The sequence below is a fragment of the Dermacentor andersoni genome, chromosome 8, assembly GCF_023375885.2.
Source record: "Dermacentor andersoni chromosome 8, qqDerAnde1_hic_scaffold, whole genome shotgun sequence".
Classification (NCBI taxonomy): Eukaryota; Metazoa; Arthropoda; class Arachnida; order Ixodida; family Ixodidae; genus Dermacentor; species Dermacentor andersoni.
In genome coordinates this window covers 76611303-76632023 of record NC_092821.1, presented here as the reverse complement: position 1 = coordinate 76632023, position 20721 = coordinate 76611303, and the positions used below count along the sequence as shown (strand labels likewise).

The following is a 20721-nucleotide window of genomic DNA, read 5'->3' as shown; positions in this document are numbered from 1 at the left end:
TATTGGGCGCAAGAGAATGCCACGGTGATTACGAATAGGCGAGCGTTGCCAACGCTAGCAAGGCTGGCTAACTAAAGCAAATTCCGTAGTTTCTCTGGCAGTCCCCTCTCTGATTTTATCCAAAGAGGAAATCTTTTTCCACACATTTTGAAATGAAACCTTTATTGCCTCTCTCTCCCAATTTGCCGGTCTTTCCTGACCCCTAGTGGCTGCTATTTCGCATCAGTGACCGCTGCCAAGTATAGCGGAAACTTCTACGGGTAACTAACGATTACCGATCCGGCTCGGGGGTGCGGCGATTGATGTAAACGCAGGCGTGAGCTCAACCAGAAACGCATCTTCGTTGTCACGTAATCGTTGACATTCCTTCATCATTTCGTTGCCTTCGAATTTCATTGTCATCATTCCTTTACCATCATTACATCTTTGCCATATCGCCGTCTCATATTGCGTAATATCCCTGTGCTGTGGACATGCAGTCATATTCACTCCGACGGCCTGAATTAACCGGACCGTCGTGATTCCTTTGTTGCCATACCATCATCAACACGCCATCTTTACCGCTTTAGTGTTGGCGTTCCATCGTTGTCATGCCTCCACCATTATTTCATTGTAGCCATTGCGTTGTCAAATCAAGAAAAAGAAATGGGCATGGGCAGGACATGTAATGAGGAGGGAAGATAACCGATGCTCATTAAGGGTTACGGACTGGATTCCGAGGGAAGGGAAGCGTAGCAGGGGGCGACAGAAAGTTAGGTGGGCAGATGAGATTAGGAAGTTTGGAGGGTCAACATGGCCACAATTAGTACATGACCGGGGCAGTTGGAGAAGTATGGGAGAGGCCTTTGCCCTGCAGTGGGCGTAACCAGGCTGATGATGATGATGATGATTGCGTTGTCGTGCAATCATCGTCAATCCATCGTCTTCATTCCATTGTCGTCATGCTTTCGTCATCATGACGTCACGTTTGTTTGTTGTGTTGCCACGGTCCTTCTTCCATCGTCGTCCCTCAGTCTTTATCATGCCTTCCTTGTCATGCAGTGGTCGCTATTCCGTCGCCATCATTTCGTCGTCGTCAAGTCATCGTCAGCGCTTACGTCACGGCACCGCACTCATGCTGCCGCTGTCATGCAGTCGCCATTATGCGGCCGTTGTCGCGCAGTCGCCATCATTTTGTCGTCGTCAATCCAGCGTCGTTCATGCTGCGTCACCGTAGGATCATCTTTATACACTCGTTGTACCATAGTTGTGATGCTGTCATGGTCGTTTTATTGTCGTCATCTGTCGTTTTTATCCTGTCGTTATCTCATTGTCGGGCTCACGTCGACGACAAACGGTCGTCATTTCGTTGTGATCACGCGTGGTATCAGGATGTTGGAGTGCCAAATGTTCAAGTAGATTGAGATGATTTAAGCTGAATATCTAGCCAACTTGGTCATGTGCTTTGTGCTTGCAAATGTGGATGTAAGAAAACAGCGTTGATGGCAAACTTTACAGGAAGCTTCGCCGATACTGGTACCGACGCGCACGCGGTCAGCTTATTTTAGCATCGTATACTTTCTAATCCGTTGTCGTCCAGTTGTCACCATATCACCGTCGTGGTGTCCCACCTTAAACGCGTAAAGCTAAGGAACCTCTCAAAGCAAGCACTCGGTGCTATAACCTTTGTATAGCTAGCCCTACCGAATACGCTCCAGGACATTCATTGCAATCTGGACACATTCCATGTGCTATTATAGTAAGCATAATCAACCTATTTTTTTATCACTGCCGGACGAAGGCCTCTCGCGACGATCTCCGATTACCCCGTCCCTAACATTTTCGGTTCCATCCATCTTCGCGCGGTTGTGAACTTTTTCTCGGGCTTTGTTATCCTCCGTGTTTGGGCCCCAGATGCTAGCACCGGTAAATGCAAAGTTTGTACACTTTCTTTAAACAATAGTGGTCAGCTTCCCGTCAGGATTTGGTAAAGCCTGTCGCATTCATTCCAACCCATCTTTATTTGTCTGTAACTTTCCTTCTCATGATCAGGTTCCTATGTGTGTAATTCTCCTAGATGAGTTCACTTCTGGACAGACTTTACAGCCTGACTGGCTATCATGAATTCGTGTTACCTTACCAGGTTATTCAACCTTTTAACCCTCCCCCCCCCCGATTCTGCGTATTAATCTTCAACCACACTCTTGCACTTTCTCGGTTAACCCATTAGCGCTCGGCGTACTTTTTTAACATCTACAGTACCATTTTCATTTGCAAATAATTGAAGACAAACATAGTGTTCCTTGGTAAGTCATTTTGCAAAGAAGGGTGCTGCAAAGACAACCACATTGTAGTTTTTTGTCAGCTACATGATGTGTTTGATCTATTTGAACTATTGCAATGCAAGACGCTCTGCCTGCAAGGTCACCCACCATGCCCGTTATTTCGGTTAATTATCCAAAACGCAACGCACAATGCCACCACTAGAAGTGCGTCGCGTTGAACGAAAAATCGCAGTTTCCCCCGAAAGGGGAGCCATTTATTGCGGAAGCAAATTAGTAGACAGCTGTATGAAGTAAAGATACTTTTATCGTCCCTATAAATTGGGAAACATTCGCTCACTAAGTGAATTAACAAGCACGGTGTCAGCGCGCACAGGTAAACATAAACACCTTACACTGCATGAGCGCGGACACTCGCTGTCAAAACGCTGGTGTGAGCAAGCGTGGCAGCAGCAGTGAGCGAAGTGACCTTTTGCATTCCATCACTTCAAAGCGCGAACGGCACAACACAGCGCACAAAAGTACAAGCCGTCTGCAAATTCGTTTCAAGATACGGCGCGCACAACAACAAGCAGCCATGCAAAGTACGATATGTTTGGTGACAAACTACTTTCAGTTTTCTCATATGACACGTTCGTGAATACACCTTCAGTTGGAAAGCGCTCGTATTGGCGCCTTCTTGTTCTCGACTTTCGTGTCTAGCGTTTTCTTATTTAAAATGAAACTGCTGCTGTAAAAGTCGATTTATCACAGCAAGCTCTTGCCTCACATGTACGCGACGCACCCGACACAAGTGCTTTTCCTGATCAGTCACAGCTTGTGATGGATTTCCACCGTGTTGCAATAGCACGGAACGGGCAGTGCGCGTCAATATGGAGCCTCAGCTTACTATGGCGTGGTATTGTTCCGCCAGCTGTAAAGTACTCGATGAGCGCAAGCTTTTGCCAGAGAAGTCGTTGCACAGAGATTGCTTGCCGGGGACTTCTCTGCTTATTTTCTTTTTACATGATTACACGTATGACGCACAACCAACTTCACATACGAAGGTTTGTGAGCTCCTGAAAACAGTAAGCACTAAGCATACCTTTATGTAATTGCATCCATTTTGATGTGCTAATAATTTATGGCGCTTTGCGTACTCATTCAACACCGCATTCCTTTGGCCACAGGTCACGCGTTGCTTCCCCGAACATGTGTGCATGTGCTGGTCAATAATAGTCGGTAAAATAGAGAATCACAAATTATCTTTTTAAAGTTTTCTGAGATCAACGAAGGCAAAAAAATACCGATGTTGAACGGCTATGTTGTCTTGGTGAATGAAGCGACACCGTAGGAAGGAAATGCGACCCTCGTATTACACTCCCCTTTGCACGCTAGCAAAGAGTATTAAGCAGAACGAGCGCTGAGTGCTGAAGACGTAACGAAATCGCATTGAACACAAAATTTCTTTAGAAAATGCTTGCAAATGAGGATGCGCAACTACTGACACATGGATGTATTGCGGAAGCGGGGAAACAAAAAGGAGAAATTACGCGACAGCCACTCAGATGAACCAAAGGAACACAGCCAATCGTTACAAACGTCAGTCGCATTCAGCTTTAAACGCAGTAACTTCCAGAATGGGGCGTATCTTCATAGTTTTAGCGTATAAAGGCGCCTTGTAGGTTTTGTAAATTGTGTTAAACGAAAAACATGCGTGGATGTTTCCGTTATTTCAATTACGTTTTATGTTGCAATGCCCACAATAATTGAATGCCGGATGGTGTATTATATAGGGTGTCGCAGCTAGCATTAGTGAAGCTGTCCTTCGAAAAAATAAAAAGACAGTGCTCGATACGACTCTTAAGACATGCGGTCTTCGGCCGTCCGAGGCCTGACGATGGAAATCCTAGGTCTTAAAATTGTGCTTACCACCGTGTTTTCTTAATGCGCTTTCTCCTTTCGCTCAACAGATTGACTAACGTTACCTCGGACATACGTATTACATGCTTTAATGTGGCATGTGGCGACGCTGTTGCCGGCAACATGCTTCTGTACATTTTACTCCGACATATGTCATGTTTAGCACTGGGAAACGACGTTAGAGATAACGTAAAAAAATTACCGTCTACCTATAAATTCGAAATGCTGTCATTCAACAAAATTTTCTGTCACCGTACTGCAACGCAACGGGGTAAATAGCTCAGACCCAATATCATTTTGCTTGGTGAACGTATAACGGTTTCCAGCAAGTACGGACGCGAGCACAAGCAGAAACGGACAGGACAACGCTGGACTTACAACTGAAGTTTCTTGTGAATACATTCCACAAATCTCCGTCACGCATGCGTATAAACCCCAGAACAAAAGCAGGGTATGTATTCAAATACCAACAAAAGATATACACGTACACAAAAGCCAAGTCACACCCCTTCCAGAGAAAGGGAACACCACTTGGATAAACATGATAAATTGAGAAATTGAAGTTCTTTATTATTGATATGAACCGAAGGTTCACTCACACATATATGCGCGCGCAACTTTTTCATGTGGAACGCTTCGCTATTTTTTCTCTCCAGTTTACAGCACTCTCTCCCCACTATCGATACACTATCAAAAACTGGTCGGCAATCGTGCTTTTTGCAATGCAAAGGCAAGTTCCCTCCAGTTCCTGCAGGTAGCAAATAGCGATGCTCACGCATGCGGTCATTAATGCAATGACCTGTCCAGCCAATATAGCACAGTCCGCATGAGAGCGGTATGGGACACACAACCATGGGCGAGCATCGCTATTTGCTCCCTATAGGTAATGGATGGAACTTGCCTTTGCATTGCAAAAGCACGACTGCCGACCTGTTTTTGATAGTGTATCGATAGTGGGGATAAAGCTCAGTAAACTGAAGAGAAAAAATAGCGAAGCATTCCGCATGAAAAAGTTTGGCGCGCATAAATTCGTGAGTGAACCTTCGGTTCATATCAATAATAAATAACTTCACTTTCGAAATTTATCATATTAATCCAATTGTTGTTGCCTTTGTCGGGAAGGGGTTTGACTTGGCTTTTCTGTCCGTGTATATCTTTTGTTGCTATTTGACTACAAACCTTGTTTTTGTTCCTGGGTGCATACACATGCGTGGCGGAGATTTGTGGAATGTATTCACGACAAACATCAGTTGTATGTCCAGCGTTGTCCTGTCCGTTTCTACTTCTTGTGCTCGCGTCCGTATTTGCTGGAAACCGTCATACGTTCACCAAGCACCAACTGGCGCAGCAAACTATTCCACTAAAATCATCTTGCTTCTTCTGTGTGGTATGTGGCGAATATTTCTTCCGTGATGATACTTTATCGCCTAACTTCCTTTTATCGTTAACATCAATCATTCTGAAGGCATGGGGGGCCTGCGAGAATGCTGGGCCTGATTTACCAATCTCTTGTTTTGACAGCACTAATCAGGGAGGCATCGTTATCGACCAGGTCTCACCCTGGCAGCGGCAGCGGCACACCAGTACTTTCGTTTTCTGGCCTAATTCCTAATCGTCTATGGAGCCGGGTGAGGAACCAGGTATGTTGTGTTTTGGAAACGTTAGAACCGGGGAAACGCTGGAGCTCGTTTGTTGAAACTTATAAAGCCTATCAATCCTCGTAGACTGGTTTAACACGTCCTCCTCATTATATTCGCCGACCATGAATTGCCACTGCTTGGACCATACTCATAGAATGGGAGGACAGGGAAGCCTCAGGGCGGAACGCAGTGTATCTGCTATTTGCTCGAGAGCGCAAAGCCGTGGCAGCACAGATCGCGTAACTATATGATCAGTCTTGTCACGTGATGCGTTCTCAGATCGAAACGCACTGGCCAAAATGGCGACGATGGGAGACAAAGACGTAAGCTAAAGTAGGGGCATTAGCCTTTTTTTTTTTTTTAATTGGCGCTTCTTATTCCTGGAGTATAGGACATGACTTTTCTTAAGATGCGCCTTATTGCAGCGGTCATGTTGTTCTACTGGCTAGTCGCCCCACAGTTGAACACAGATTTCATTTATGTTTACAGCCCGTTATTGAAGTGTACAGCATGTTATAATTTTACTTCGAACGCTTTTTCTTAAAAACTTCCTGCAAAAGTAACACGAATTACGTCAGTAAAAATGATGTATCTGCCGAGGAGGGCGCTATTTCCAAGAAAAGGAAAGCACTTTTTTTTTACTACTTAAACTGATTGAATCGTTAGCCTTCTAGTCACTAACCTCACGGCAATTCTTTATATTGGATAAGTTGAAGTCAATCATTAAGTCTATTTGTACTTTTTTATTTTCAAAATTGTCATGTAATTTGAAATAATTGGAGACAATATATTTGTTCAGATCACGTCATAGCGCGCGCAATGCCTTGTAACACGGCTTTTTGTCGCGTGACGTAAAACCTGACGTCATATGAAGCTGCTGTCACACTTCACGGTTCAGATTCCCATTGACCGTGTGCACAGCTCACAATTAAGGCCCCCAGATGAAACAAGTTTCCTAAGTATCGGCACTCTTTGCTCTTTGTGCCATCCTCCTCACTCTCGTGCTTACTCTCTGTTCTCCTTCATTCGCGTAGTGATACCCAAGAAGAAGGACAGTGTTTTATAGTCAAACACAGCAGCAACGCCAAAAGAAGGCAGACAACGCTGTACTGTTTTGCATCAGAAGCTCCGTGAAGCTCTATGGAAGCTACCGACGCCTTGGCGAAAGAGGAAGGCGAACGCATCAAGATGTTGTCCTCGTTTTGTCGCATGCTACCGACGTCCGTAGCGTCAGAAGGGTTCACATTGCGTCCTTCGTTGCGCATCACTACGTAAATGGGGCGTACGACCAGACATGCGAATTACATTCACCTTGCGCCAACACCTGCGTTCCCATACCTCGTAGCCTTGTCACTGCTTGCTACACGCCGCCTAAGAAATTGAGTATAGTTCCGGTAACTTTTTCTTTTCTGGAACGAAACGCAACCTGCGTCAGAGCCATGAAACCGCTCTATGACCAGGTCGCCGGTGCGAACCACTGGTGCCAACATGCTGCCAGATACTGGCGGTGGTAGAATAAATCACAAAAACAAATGTTTCGGCGCTGTAATCTATAGGCCACTTGAATGCTGGGGCTTCGTTTGATTCGCAGTAAACTTTTTCTGAGCGAATGCTTGAGGTTGGATTGCCCTACAAGAGGGGCCAATGCCCCTCTTAATATGCTCACCCACGCCGCGTCGGTGGTTCGGCGTATAGTTGGCGTTTGCCCGTCAACGTCATCGCATATTATTAAAACCTTAGAGCGCTAAAAACACGAGCGCATGTGGATTCTGTATTTTTCTCCTTGTCTTTCGTGTTTTTAGCGCTATTAGTTTTTATTAATATGCGTTGCCAATAAGCCCACTTATCCATCCTATTGCAACGTCATCGAGTAGCGTACAAGAGCTGAATAATAAGATTGTGATGCAATGAACCATTGCGCTTCTAAAGCGTTCTGCATCGTCAATCCAACACCAACTGCAAAGATGTGACGTCATCTGCTAAGTTCAAACCAAACACCTCGGCCTCGTCGATATAGGCCTAGAAGCATCGAAACAAAGAAGTGATTTCTATTACAATGACAAAACATACATAATGTCATGCCCTAAGCATGAGATGAGATAAGCGATGAAAAATTTCACCATTTATTTCTTGCCGTCGGGATATAGAGCAGATAACAAGAGTGAATTTGCATCGAGGAAGCACGCACACGAGGGAGCATGCAAGACGCCATGGCTTGTGGTGCAAAATAAAGCCTGCAGAGTGTTGGCTGTTAGAAAGCGCAAATTGTGCATCTTTATAAATTAGACCTTGTGCTATGCACTAATCGAATAATTGCAATGCGTGTGAAGTAATGCTTTTATGAAAGACGTACGTATTTATAACCGTTGTGAAAGTAAATACGAAATATTTATATTTTTCCGCATGCTCTGATTATAATTTTGAACATTCTTGGGGGCACTTCCATAGAGCGACGGGAAGGCGATGGAAGAGAAAACGAGCAGGAAATGTGGAGTGGCGCTACCTTGAAATTTTGTTTTCTCTAGGGACCTTACTCCAGATTTGAGGCATTCTTGCTTCAGCAGCAGGCGCAAAGCTTTATTTTAGGCCACCCTACTACGTCACAGGAGAGTTCCCCTACGAGCCGCTTGTCAGACTGGTGTATAATATATTCTCGGACGGTCACTTTCGGTGATATCACTGCCAACGTGTGCTGACTGGCTGGATTGGCAAGCACACTCACAATTTGACAGCGCACGGTGTAGTATCGTCAAAATTTAAAACAAAAATTGAATTTTGAGTTTTTCCGACGCGAACCGACAATGTGATCAGGACACTTGCTGTAGCGATGGACTCCGAATAAATTTTGACCGCCAGGGGTACTTCACGTGTACTTAATGCACGGTGCGCCAGCGTTCTTTGTGTTTCTTTTTCCTGCCACAAGAACGCACCCGCCGCAGTAGGGCTTTCATCCCGCGCCTTCTGACTTAGCAGCGTGACGCCAAAACCGCTAAGCCAACATTGCGGGTCACGTCGCGGAAAGTGATCCTCATAGAATGCGTCCGAAGACGCCGCCAGAGAGAAAGGACTGGCCGCCGTCTGAGGAAGGGGGGACAGGGGGTCAGTCTCATAACCCCCGCCACCACTCAAGGAGACACCCATCAAGGAGACAAAAAAGTTTTATCTCTCTCCGAGAATGCGTCCTGCATGAGGCAATCACGTAAACTGAACGAATAATTTTACGAGGGTTATTTAGGTTTACGTGATCGTTTTGAAATGTGGAAACCTGTAGGTAGACTTTTATGATGGTTCTCTTTAACTTTCCAATGTTAACATGTACCGTATTGTTTGTAACTAAGAAGATAATCATTAGAAGTATTTCGCTTAGTGGATGGCTCCCTTTGGTTTTTAGCCCGGGGATATTATTCATCTCTTGTTATGTCATTTCAAAACATTTTCCTAAAAAAGTGTGTGAAGTAAAAAAAGAAAAGAAATTGTATTGTGGTTTTGCCAGTCATAGCTGGAAGCCACTGTACAAGCCCCATTTTCTTCCCCATTTGTCCGTCGGTATATTTAAATGTTAAGAATATCGTCAATACCATCACTGGTAGCATATTAGCTTACACGTGACCACTAGCTTTCATCTTGTACCTCTATTTGTATTACAAGACTGGAAAATTATACGTACACCATACTGTACTAACGTTCACCCATTTATTTTGTTAAACTGTGGCTGCCTTTCAGTGATACAAAAAAATATGATCAAGATCGACCATGTTTTCATTCAGGCTGGGTCACGTTGCTTTAAGTTGCATTTAGCAATTCGCTTATTCTCTTAGATTTCGTTACTAGTACACCCATGTTACGCTCCCTGAAATTTGAATATCATGCCCTTAAAGAGAGCGATCCTTCATGTTTTCTACTACCTGAGACAAATAATACTCTTAGGCGAAGAGACATTCAACGAGTAAGGCGAATAAATACATTCTTAGTTTATTACTTAATGTGTAGCATTTGTAGCATCAGTGTAGGATTTCAGAACACTAAGTAGATGGGTCATATGGTAAACATCAAATTGTTCGCAAGGATAGAAATTCGAATGTGTAATACCTTTCGCAACCTAGACAGTGATTTATGAAATGGTAAACGCCACATCTCAGGAGAAATTGCCATTTTTGGGATTGATTGTTCCCGAGGACAAAAATGTTAAGGTTAATTATTTTTTTCAATGACATTGTACAGAGGTTACACGGAAGGATCATCATTCTGCTATCGGCCTGACAACAAAGTGGTTTTTGGGAACAGGGAGTGATCACGTAGCGCGTTATGCAAGCTAAAGTCACTAAACACAGTAAATGAAAAACATTTTATTAGTGCATCTGTTCCACGACAAATCATCATCGCAAACTAAAGAAAAATTGCGCTTCTTTCAGGGTTTGGCCCCTATATGTGCATGAACGTTCGCCAACTGTAGAAAGCTCAACCTGGCTAGTGGCGAATGGGGATGCAGGCGCTGTACCAAACTAACGCCACAGCGCTACAGAGCTAATTCTCTTGTGCTGGAAGCGAGTGGACCTTATGTACTCACTAGTGTAAATCAAGACATAATATGCCGCAGTCTTTCTAGTAAAACTAAATTTTCTGTACACAGAAAAGTGAACGGGCGGTGCGGTAGGTGTTATAGAGCATTTTCAAAATGTCCCAATAAGTCAAGCAAAATTGAGCGTATTTCACTGGCCGTTGTGAAGACTACAGCGTGAGATAAATAAGCTAAATTCTGTATATTTGAGATACCTGGCAGGCCTATAAGTGATCATTCCAAAGTGACGGCGTCCACTTTATGTCCCTTAACGCTTTGTCAAAACCTGGAATAACTGATTTTGAACGATTCTTTTATGCTCAGTTATCAAGAAAAAATGAACGTCGCCTTTTTTATGGATTTCGTGATGGTAGCAGTCCATATGTGCTTTGTTATACTTCGACGAAAAGTGCAAGTTCTACTGTGCATTTTATTGAAGGGAAATTATTATGTGCGTGTTGGCTGAAGTACAAAATTTGGTTGCCTGCTAAACATAGACGCACGCTTTCTTCGTAGGTGACTTCACGAGGTACACGAGCAGGTTCATTGGCCGCCGGAACAACCGCGCTGCCTTTGGCCGCTGGCCCAACGGCAGGTCTTTCGGCCAGCCGCGTAACTGCGGGTCACTTGGAAGCCGGCCAAACTGCGGAGCCTTTGCCCACCGGGACAGGGGCTGTGACCCCTGGCGAAACTGAAGGATCTCTGGCCGTCGAGACCATTGCGGCACGTTCGTCATCTCTGCCCACGATAGGAACGCGTGAGCAGGCGGAGCAGGTGCTCCAAGCGATACAGGCTCTGCGTATGGCAAAAGATCGGCAGAAACGCAATAGGAAGAAGCAAAGACGTGAGAGCGGCCAGCAAACGACGGGGGACGTCTCGTCAGAGCCCACCGATGCCTCTGGGTAAATGTGCGACTAGTAAATGTCACCGCAGCATGTGCACACCATGATTTTTCTTGTCGACATTGCTTACCTTATTTTATGAATCGGTTCTCGAGAGCCGTGGCCCTATAAAGCAAATCTATGCCAATCTGTTTTTATTCCATTCTCCTGACGTCAAATTTGCGCAACCGCCGACGTAAGCTTCGGGCGGTGACCCACATGGTTGTCTGAACAGACCAATCAAACACTCTCCTCATTCATAGGAGGTCACTTTTGTTGGCTTGAAAAACGAATAACGTGGCCTGCACTTAGCGGCTTGTATTATACAATTGGCTTACACGAGTTGAAGAGCACGCTCAAGTGGAGAGGGGTTCGATGGGGCCGAGCCACTGCACTGAAAATTGATAACCGGATCAAGAAGGTGGCGCTGGCTTCTGCGATTCGTCCACTTTCCCTTACTTAGCTTGCGGTGGTTAGTTGAAAATCGCGGTGCCGTGTAGCGGAAGCTTAAGAATGACGCTAAAACTGATCCTCAGCAAAGAAGAGTTTGCAGAACGAGGTCATAAGCGTGCCAAAAGTGCTGGAGAACGTTACACGGCAACGCTAAAAGTTTTATTATCCGGAAATAAATCCATGCGTTCCGGCTGGTGCGAGTAGCCAGTGCCCGGGCGATTGACAGCAGCTATCTTTTATTCCTATCGGAACGGGGCAGCCAGCGGCTATTCAGAGAAAAAAATTCAGTTTTGTTCGGCATATTCATGTACCTTCAACGCGCATACGTCACTTTGACGCGGTGAGTTTGCCCCGTTTTGTGACGTCGCTTGAGAGGCAGATGAAGTAGGTGCAGCCCGAAAACTTTTTACCAATAGCCGAGGTCTAATGATGAAAAGACGTCTAATCAGAAACAACTATTTTTCTTTTGTTCTGTCCAATCATGCGTAATCAGAATGTACACGCCATATCAGGTTGGGAGTTATCACGGTTTGCATGACGTGGCGTGACTGACAGGCGATGTGGGGGTGGCCCAAAAAGTTTTTGACCAATGGCCGAGGGCTGATTGCAGAATCGCAAAAGAAAAGTTTGGAATAGTGTTACGTTATAGGCGCCCAGATTCGATAATGATCTGACCTGTTCCTTCTTGTACGTTCAATTGGAAGCAGGAGTTGGTAACGAACCTACCTGTTTTGTCCAACTTTTTGAAGCCGGCAATTGAAGCTCACGTGCGGCCATTCGCGTTCTGTGTAAGATGACCAAGTTGGTAGGAAACTGCAAAACTCGGGACAGTATTGAATGGCCTCGCAGTATTGCCGTGGCCGTCTTCAATGTTTATAGAAAATTCCCTGCCACGTTCTTCTATGATTGGTCTCATCTTTGTTAAGTCTGCATCATATGTTCGACATTTAAATTGCATGTAATAGCGGATTGATGCTGCTTGAGTGTCGGCATGCGTTATTCATTGTACATACTTATTAAAGTCAGCATAGCGCTGCTTGTGCAATAACGTGTTTTCTTTCAAACTTGGGAGGCTTAAAATTACCAATGCCTTGTGGGTATCGGTATACAGGTCGTATACCGACAAGAATTGCTGCGCGACTGGCCGGTCTCGGAACATTGCGTGTATTCGTGGGCTTCTTTCGCGCTCGGAAACACACTTTTATGTTCCATCTGTTGAGCAACAGAAAGCTGTATGGGGAGTTTTTCATGTTGCTCTACAATATTGTCATTGACACTTTTCATCTGATTATAACATTCCAGAAGTTCATTATTTATTAAGAGTAATTATCTTATTAGGCGGCGTGAACAAAATATATCTCCAAGCGACGGCTAACAACCATACCTTGGTTCTGTCCAGCTACGTGGCATTCGAATATATTTACACTCCGAGTAAAGTTAGCTGAGACACCCTGCATATATAGATTGATGCGTACTTTAAGTCGACGGACAAATCCAATGCAACAACATTATTTTCACGAACTGGCCTCTTAGCCGTAATTGATGTACTAACGAAATGCTGCGGTGAATATCTATATAATTGCTTTCCTCGATCACCTAAAATAGATATCGTAACATTTGTAGCAGGTGAGAAAATTTTCTAAATCGCTACCGTGTAGAACGCAAAAGTTGTTTTAAGTACAACCGCTCAACCACTTTGAATAACATTTGCTATATTTAAAAGAGAATGTTATGTTAGAGTGACTGAAGACGAAGTCACATTTTCCTGGAATTTTTCGTATAAGTACCAGAATGATTGTAAGTTTCCAAAAAAGAAAAGCATGAAATTTACAAATCTCTAACTCTGCATGAAAGCAAACGCGCAGTCGTGTAAACTGACTCCGTTGGAGGTTTTAAACCAGAAAAATTTGATACACGGGTTTATTGCTTACATAAACAGCCATAATGTCTGCGATGGTTTCGAAGAAGTGTTCAGAAATAATTGAAATATGTCAAAGCGGTGCATGACGCATCAAAATTATTGATTTAGGTGTATTATTAGGAGCAGTTCACTCAGTTGTGATATCGTTATTGCGGAGCTATGGAAATGGAAACTTGATAGCCGATATATTTTTATTTCGGAATATTAAAGAAAGCAAAAACAACTGACACCTTGAATAAAAGCATTCCTTGCTACTCTCACTATTGACACGCGTACTTATTTATCTTTTTCGGGGGGGACCGGTTTTCCCCGCATAACAAAGGTTATGGCTCAGTGCGGGACACGCTCGCATGTATCGGAGGTTTTTCGAATGTTATCGATGTTTCTACCCGGTGTCTCTTGTCACAAAAGCTTGTGTAATCTGATTGCATGTGCGACGTGAATTGCATAGCATTTTGTGGAAGACACTCGGGCACCAGCGATTACTCTGAAATGTTTGATGGCTCGTGCATAAAAGCCGACGCGCTTGACCGGCAGATCGGCTTTTCCACAATCGCTGACTGTGTTCGCTGCTACTGTTGTGCTTTGAGTCTAACTTGCTTGTGTTAGAGTTAGTGTCGTCATTCACAGTGTTGCTATTGTGTTCTTTGCCGTCGCCACTACGTGACAGTATGCATTAACGATTCCTTCAAAGTGAACCAAACCTTATCAAAATCGGTGCAGTAGTAGCCGGTCGGTGATAAAAGATAGAAGTGATGGGATGCGCTTGTCACCAAGATTCTGTGCGTTCCCCTCATAATAATATGGCGCTGTGGCCCATTCCTACCACTCCAAACAAATCGTGTCGTACGATCCGACAGGTTCAATGCCTGAATAAATCTTACGGTTTCTCTGCGATGTCCACCATGGTGGCCGAGCGAGGCGCTCATCGCTGAAATTCGCGGAGCGTCTGTTGTCGTGGCGGGTAATTCTACATTGCTCGCCCACGAAAGCGTTGTTTCAGCGTTTACCACAGTGTGTGAGATCTTTAATTTTTTTTCACTGATCCTACATGTGCCAAGGTCGGGGCGCTTGGGTAACTGACAGCATACTACCGTCTTCCCACTAATCTCAAAAAACAAAGCATGAATAAAAATTGGCGTGTCCTTCGGCCTGCACAAACACCCACTTATGAACTTGGTGGTGGCCACTACTGAAATTTGAGCCTACTATTATCAGCGTGCAGAGGAGCGCCATTCCTGTTTTTTTGCGTCGCATATGGCGAAAAATATTTTGTTTACTACTCGGAAAGTCGCTGATTATTATTGGGACTATATTTGTGGTTGCAGCATCATGCAATCGCAAGCTTGCATCTTTACTTGCGTTGTCAATGGTTTAATTAAAACTTATTTCCTGAAGAAGCTTCTTTTCTCACTTTTTTTCAGAGAGAAGCTGGAAGTACGCTTCGTGAGCCTAGAGCAGTGAGTAATAGCGTTGTGCAATGGCCTTAGATGCTATTGTACTTAATATTATTAACGGTATTATTGTTAAAACGATTTCAGAGTACCTCCACACTACTTTCGGGGTCGGGGGTCTCCGCTTATCACTGGCCGAAACCAAGTAAATCCGAAGAAATACTAATTACAGTGACGTTTGTCAAGTTGCGCTACACAAACATCCACATGGCAAATTATTCAAATATATCTTTGTGGCCTGTTTCAGCACAGTTGCTGCTGGAACTTGCGCGTGTGGATTAGCAGCAGTCTTGCGAAATCAAAGCCACACAATTGTCAATCCCTCCATGCAGTTGGTGATAACTGACGTCACCTACGGGACATACATGCGCGTTTTGTCATCTGCCCAGAGAACAAGGAACCTGCACTGATTTTCCTCATATACTAACAAATGCTAGCTGCCTCAGTTAATGAACAACATTGAATAAAAGACGTCGGCGGACCATTGATTGTGAGTTTCTATGCGCTGCTGTTGTGAAACGGTAAATAAGTGACTACAGTGAGGGGACCCTTCAGTAGAGTTTAGTCGCAACACTATTCTGACAGGGCAGCAGCCGACAATACAGAGCCTTTTAGTAGTGGTTCTTCCCATTCGTGATTCCTGACGACTGAAGGATAGCTGTGCGTTCGCGGCTGCGAAGTCCTTGGTCAGAGAGTGCCGCACGCTTGTAGCCATTTTTCGGTCTTTCCTGAATTATGGCGTTTTTTAATTACGCTAGCATTAGGAAAGTCAAAGTGCAAAAATGTATGCACACGTGAAGAATAGGAATCCAGTCATGTGGTTGATATATATATATACACATATATATATACATACACACACGCCGCGGCACCTGAATTGGTAAGGGCATCGCACAAATAATGTGTAGACGGTGGCTTGTATCGCACTTGCGCCCAGTTGTTTTGTCATCCACTTTTATTTCTATATTTTTATTGTTTTAGTTCGATGAAGCGCCACAAGTATTTTATGCTATGCGGTCCTTCGTGCCATTAGTTTTTGGTTTCTTAGTTCTACTAATAAAAATGGGTCCCTTTGGTTTATTTCCACTCACTTGCCCTCCCATTCTCCCCCCCCCCCCCCCACATATATATAGTGAAATGATTTGAAAATAAAAGATTCATTACTCATAGTTTGACTAACAAAAGTCGGACCCCTCGGTTTGCTATCTTCTAATTCATAAGAGAGCCTGCATATTCATTCTGGGCACCTTTGCGTGACATAAAGAGCAATAAATAGGGAATTGAAGCTATTGAAAAATTATTGGTCCATTAGCTTAATACCGGTATTGTATAAAATAATCGCCAAGATAATTTCCAATAGAAGGAAGGCAACACTTCAGTCAAGCAAGGGAACCGGCTGGCTTCAGGAAGGAATACTCCACAATGGATCACATCCATGTCAATCAGCCTCTCTATATGGCTTTCATTTAATACGAAAAGGCATTTGTTTCAGTAGAGATACTAGTGGTCATAGAGCCATTGGGTAATTAAAAAGTATAGGAAGCTTACGTAAACATCTTGTAAAATATCTGGAAATATTCCAAAGCTACCTTAATTATACACAAGTAGAAAGATACTTATAAAGAATAGGGCCGGACAAGAGCACACAATTTTTACAATGATATTCACTGCGTCTTTGGAAGAAGCATTCAAGCTCTTAAACCTGGAAGGCATAGTAGTGAGGATCAACGGCGAATTTTTCAGCAACGTTCGGTTAGCAGATAACATTGTACTGTTCAGTAACACTGCCAACGAATTACAACAAATGATTTAAGACCTTAGCAGAGAAAGTGTAAGAGTGTTTTTGAAGATTAATATGCAGAAGATAAAGATAACGGTGAATAGCCTGGAAAGGAAACAAGAGTTGAGGATCACCAGTCAGCCTCTAGAGCCTGTGACGAAGTAAGCTTATGAAAGTCAATAACTCACAGGGGGCCCTGATGATGAGGAGAATATTTACGGAAGAATAAAGATACCTTGGAGTGCATACGGCAAGCATTGCCAGATCCTAACTGGGACTTTATGACTATCATTGAGAAAAAAGATGTACAGTCACTGAATTCTACCAGTATTAAGGTACGGGGCAGAAATCTGGAGACAAAAGAGCTCTATAATACGTTCAGGAACACGCATAGAGCGGTATAACGAAAAATGTTAGGAGTAATGTTAAGAGACAGGAAGAGAGCGGGTTGGCTCAGAGAGCAAGCAGGGACAGCGAATATTATAACTGACATTGAGTGAAAAAAATGGAGCTGGGCAGGCCCCGTAATGCGTAGGATGGGTAACTGGTGGGCCATCAGAGTTATAGAACGGATGCCAAGAGAAGAAGGGTAGCGCAGTCGATAACGGCAGGAAAATAGGTGTGGTGATGAAATTAAGAAATTCGAAACCGCAAGTTTGAATCGGCTGGCGGAGGACAAGGGTAATTGGAAATCGCAGGGAGAGGCCTTCGTCCTGCAGTGCAAATAAAGATGTGCTGATGATGGTGATGAGGGGTAATGAAACATTCATTGGTGAACGCTCAGAGAAACATCAATCATTTCACAACAGTTTATTGTATTTAATCGGATGTGGAAACTCAACAGGGTACCACTGGGCGCGTGCTCTGCCCAATATTGTGATGTCACTCTTCGGTCATTCCGTGCCACCTGTCGGATCCACGGCATTCGAATAACTACGATTTCCTTATCGAAAATTTAAAACCTTCGGCATCACACAAAATATAATTCCTTACAATATTTTTCGACAAATAAGGTTCATGGACCCGAGCAGCTACCTCATATTTGTCTTAAATCACGAAGCTAAGCATTAAAAAAATTCATTGCCAAAATAGAAGTTGCTTCATTATGAGAGGAAAATATTTTTATCGGTCTAGGGAAGGCAAACCGCTCAATAAAAATGGCATACAATCATTATTGGATTAGTAGCTATTACTTCGTTTTCACAGGCTAGAAAACATTTATAATTATCCGTTGTTAGATCGTTTTTTGTGTAATCTCATAAAACTTAAGTTTTACTTCACAGAAGCACTTAGTGTCCGTAGTCAGGTCAAAGAATAGTCTTAGGCTGACATTGTTAGCAGCAGTGAACAGAATAGACAGAAACCTTTCGGTGCCGAAATAGGGAAACGTACACAGTTGATTCCTTTACCACTGCAGTGGCTACGAGCAGCTTCAGTCAAGCAGAACTTCTGAATTTTTCGTCACCTTCATGTTGCTGACAGCTTTCACCTTGCTCGGCCATGAAGCGTGTGTTGCACCGAAACCGGCGTGGCCACTACATAACTCCATGCTCTTTACGATATCCTTACGATACCGTAAGAATGTGCATATAAATCCAGTTTTTCTTTTTTTCTCGTTAGTAAAAAGTGCTCTTTCGTCTTAAATGGCTGTTTTTTTTTAGCTGCACGCAATTTTTAAACATAGCATATGGCAGATAGCACAAGTATAACCCTTGATCTAAATTACTAGAGAAGGCGACCACTACATCTACGAGAAATCAAAGTGTTCAATTGAATAATTAACGTGATTACGCTAATTAAGTTCTTATTATTTAGGTTACACCCCATATTTCAGTTTATGAATTATAGCCGCAGAGTTCCCATGGCGTACCCACTTGAACCTAATACTGTGGGCAGCACCAGTTCGAAACATTAATTTCCAAATTGTCTGTCGGCATGAATAGTGTTCCAATTACTTTTGTGTTTCAATGCATAAAACAGCGGTTTCATAGAAAAAGCAACAATTACAGTGAAGCTGGATATGTCTACCTTCTCACAGATATTTCGATGTCCGTGCGTCAAAGCTCCCGCGTACTCTATAAAGGGGCAAAGCAAACCTGTCAGGCTTGAGCTTACACCTGGCATAGCAAGAGAACAGCCAAGGAACCACCGAATACATGGTTTCATACAATAATTGCTATATCGAACTCTGGCGCAAGTGCCTATGGGTTCGGCAATGGGAGCAGTTCATCTAGCATCGGATTATTAGAGGTACATGGATTTCTTCAAACTTCTTCCTTAAGGCTTCAAACGACTTCGTGACTTTGTAGACTGGCCAATTTTAACGAAGAACTGCGTAATAAATAATGAAATAAACAGCATTACGACTGTGCAATGGCAGGATTCCAACAAAGGACCTCTAGCACAGAAGCCCAATATTGAAATCATCACGCCACGGACGCATGCATCCACAAGCGGCACAGAACGCCCGTATGTATTTCACACACACTTGGCGCGTTTTGATTTGGCCACCTCGGCAGGCCGAACCGCTGCAATTAGCAGTTGTGTTTGTTCGCAGGGAATGTGTCTGCAGTTGCGACCATACCGATCAGTGTATACCACAGCGACCACAAAGCCACTGTGACCGTCGGTACTAAGAGACAATGGGTGATGCAATAAATGTCTTTGCCACAAGTTTCTTTTCCACTAATTTTAGAGGTCCACTGGTCACCCACCTAATTATGTACTTTAATAATTACCTGCTTTAAATTATTTTCAATTATTTTGCCACTTCTCATGATATTTAAAAAAACAATGTCTTTGTAAGTTGCCACTGCTTATAGCATCGAGCATGTTTATAGAATCTGTCGTAGGTCCCTCCCGGATATTGTCCACTCTTTAGTGTTATTTGATTCCAAACATAGATCTGGTACCGGTGGTACCGAGAGCCCCGGTACCACCGGTGCGGCGCACTTGGCAAATGGCATGTGGCGTTCAACAAGTTCAGACATGCCTTGCGGAGCCGCGGGTCCTTGAGCGCAATTTAAAATGGGTGCAGTGCTGTCAACGTACAGCATGGAAAGTTTCCGTAAGAAACGTCGCCAAAAGAAGGCCGAGCCGATATGTAGATGACGACAGGCCGAATCATGGGAAGCCCGTAAGGCTAGTTTGACTGCAGCTGAAGAAAAGCGCTGAAAGCGGGCTGCTGAATCGTAGAAGGAAAGCCAGCGTAGTTAGCAGGGCAGGCTGAAGCTAAGCAGGCTTAGTGTCAGCTGGACACTGATATGCTTCAGGCTTTAGGCAAGCCGAAACGGGGTAAGCGTCACGCAGGTGCCTAATTACGACGAACTGAAGCTGAGGTAATGCAGCGCACACGGCAAGAGGAAATGGCGACACGTCGATCCAAAAAGGCCGCAGACGCGGATTGTCATCGTCTTCTGCACATTGGGGCAATAAATTCTTTGAAACAAGGTTTACGAAGAGTTTATGCCGGCGCATTTCCTTCAAATCAACGAACAATTTTTACGACGAAGCTCTATGTTGTTAGCCGATTGGTCTGTCCGTCTGTGGGTCACCTGTAGCCTGAAAACTCCTCCTGCGCAACCTCATGCGCATGTGGGGAAAAAAAAAGCGGAGAAAGAGACGCGCCATTATCCAACCGCACCTAGATAGCACAAGGCCTGTTTACTCCGATCCATGTCTTCATGCTGCCTGGGCCGAAATTTCCATTTAGAAGGCTGGTATGATGAAAGCAGTTACGTCAAACTCACTGCTGCCTACTCGGAAACATCGCCATTAGATTCTGTGGCAGTCGGGCCAGGTAGCGTGGCGTCATGGATCCGAGTGAAAAGGTCTTGTGATATCTAAATGCTGTTGGATTAGCTACGCCAGC

The 20721-nt window shown here is 44.0% G+C and overlaps 1 protein-coding gene across 1 annotated transcript in view; it reads left to right on the top strand.

Annotated features, from left to right (window-relative positions):
* LOC129386777 (uncharacterized) overlaps positions 1–20721 on the top strand; it is a 47398-nt gene that overhangs the window by 2020 nt on the left and 24657 nt on the right. Inside the window, exons 2-4 of the mRNA XM_072284090.1 lie at positions 5685–5803; positions 10878–11263; positions 15041–15076. Of these exons, the coding sequence (XP_072140191.1) occupies positions 5685–5803; positions 10878–11263; positions 15041–15076 (541 nt within the window). The remainder of the gene's footprint in view (positions 1–5684; positions 5804–10877; positions 11264–15040; positions 15077–20721) is intronic.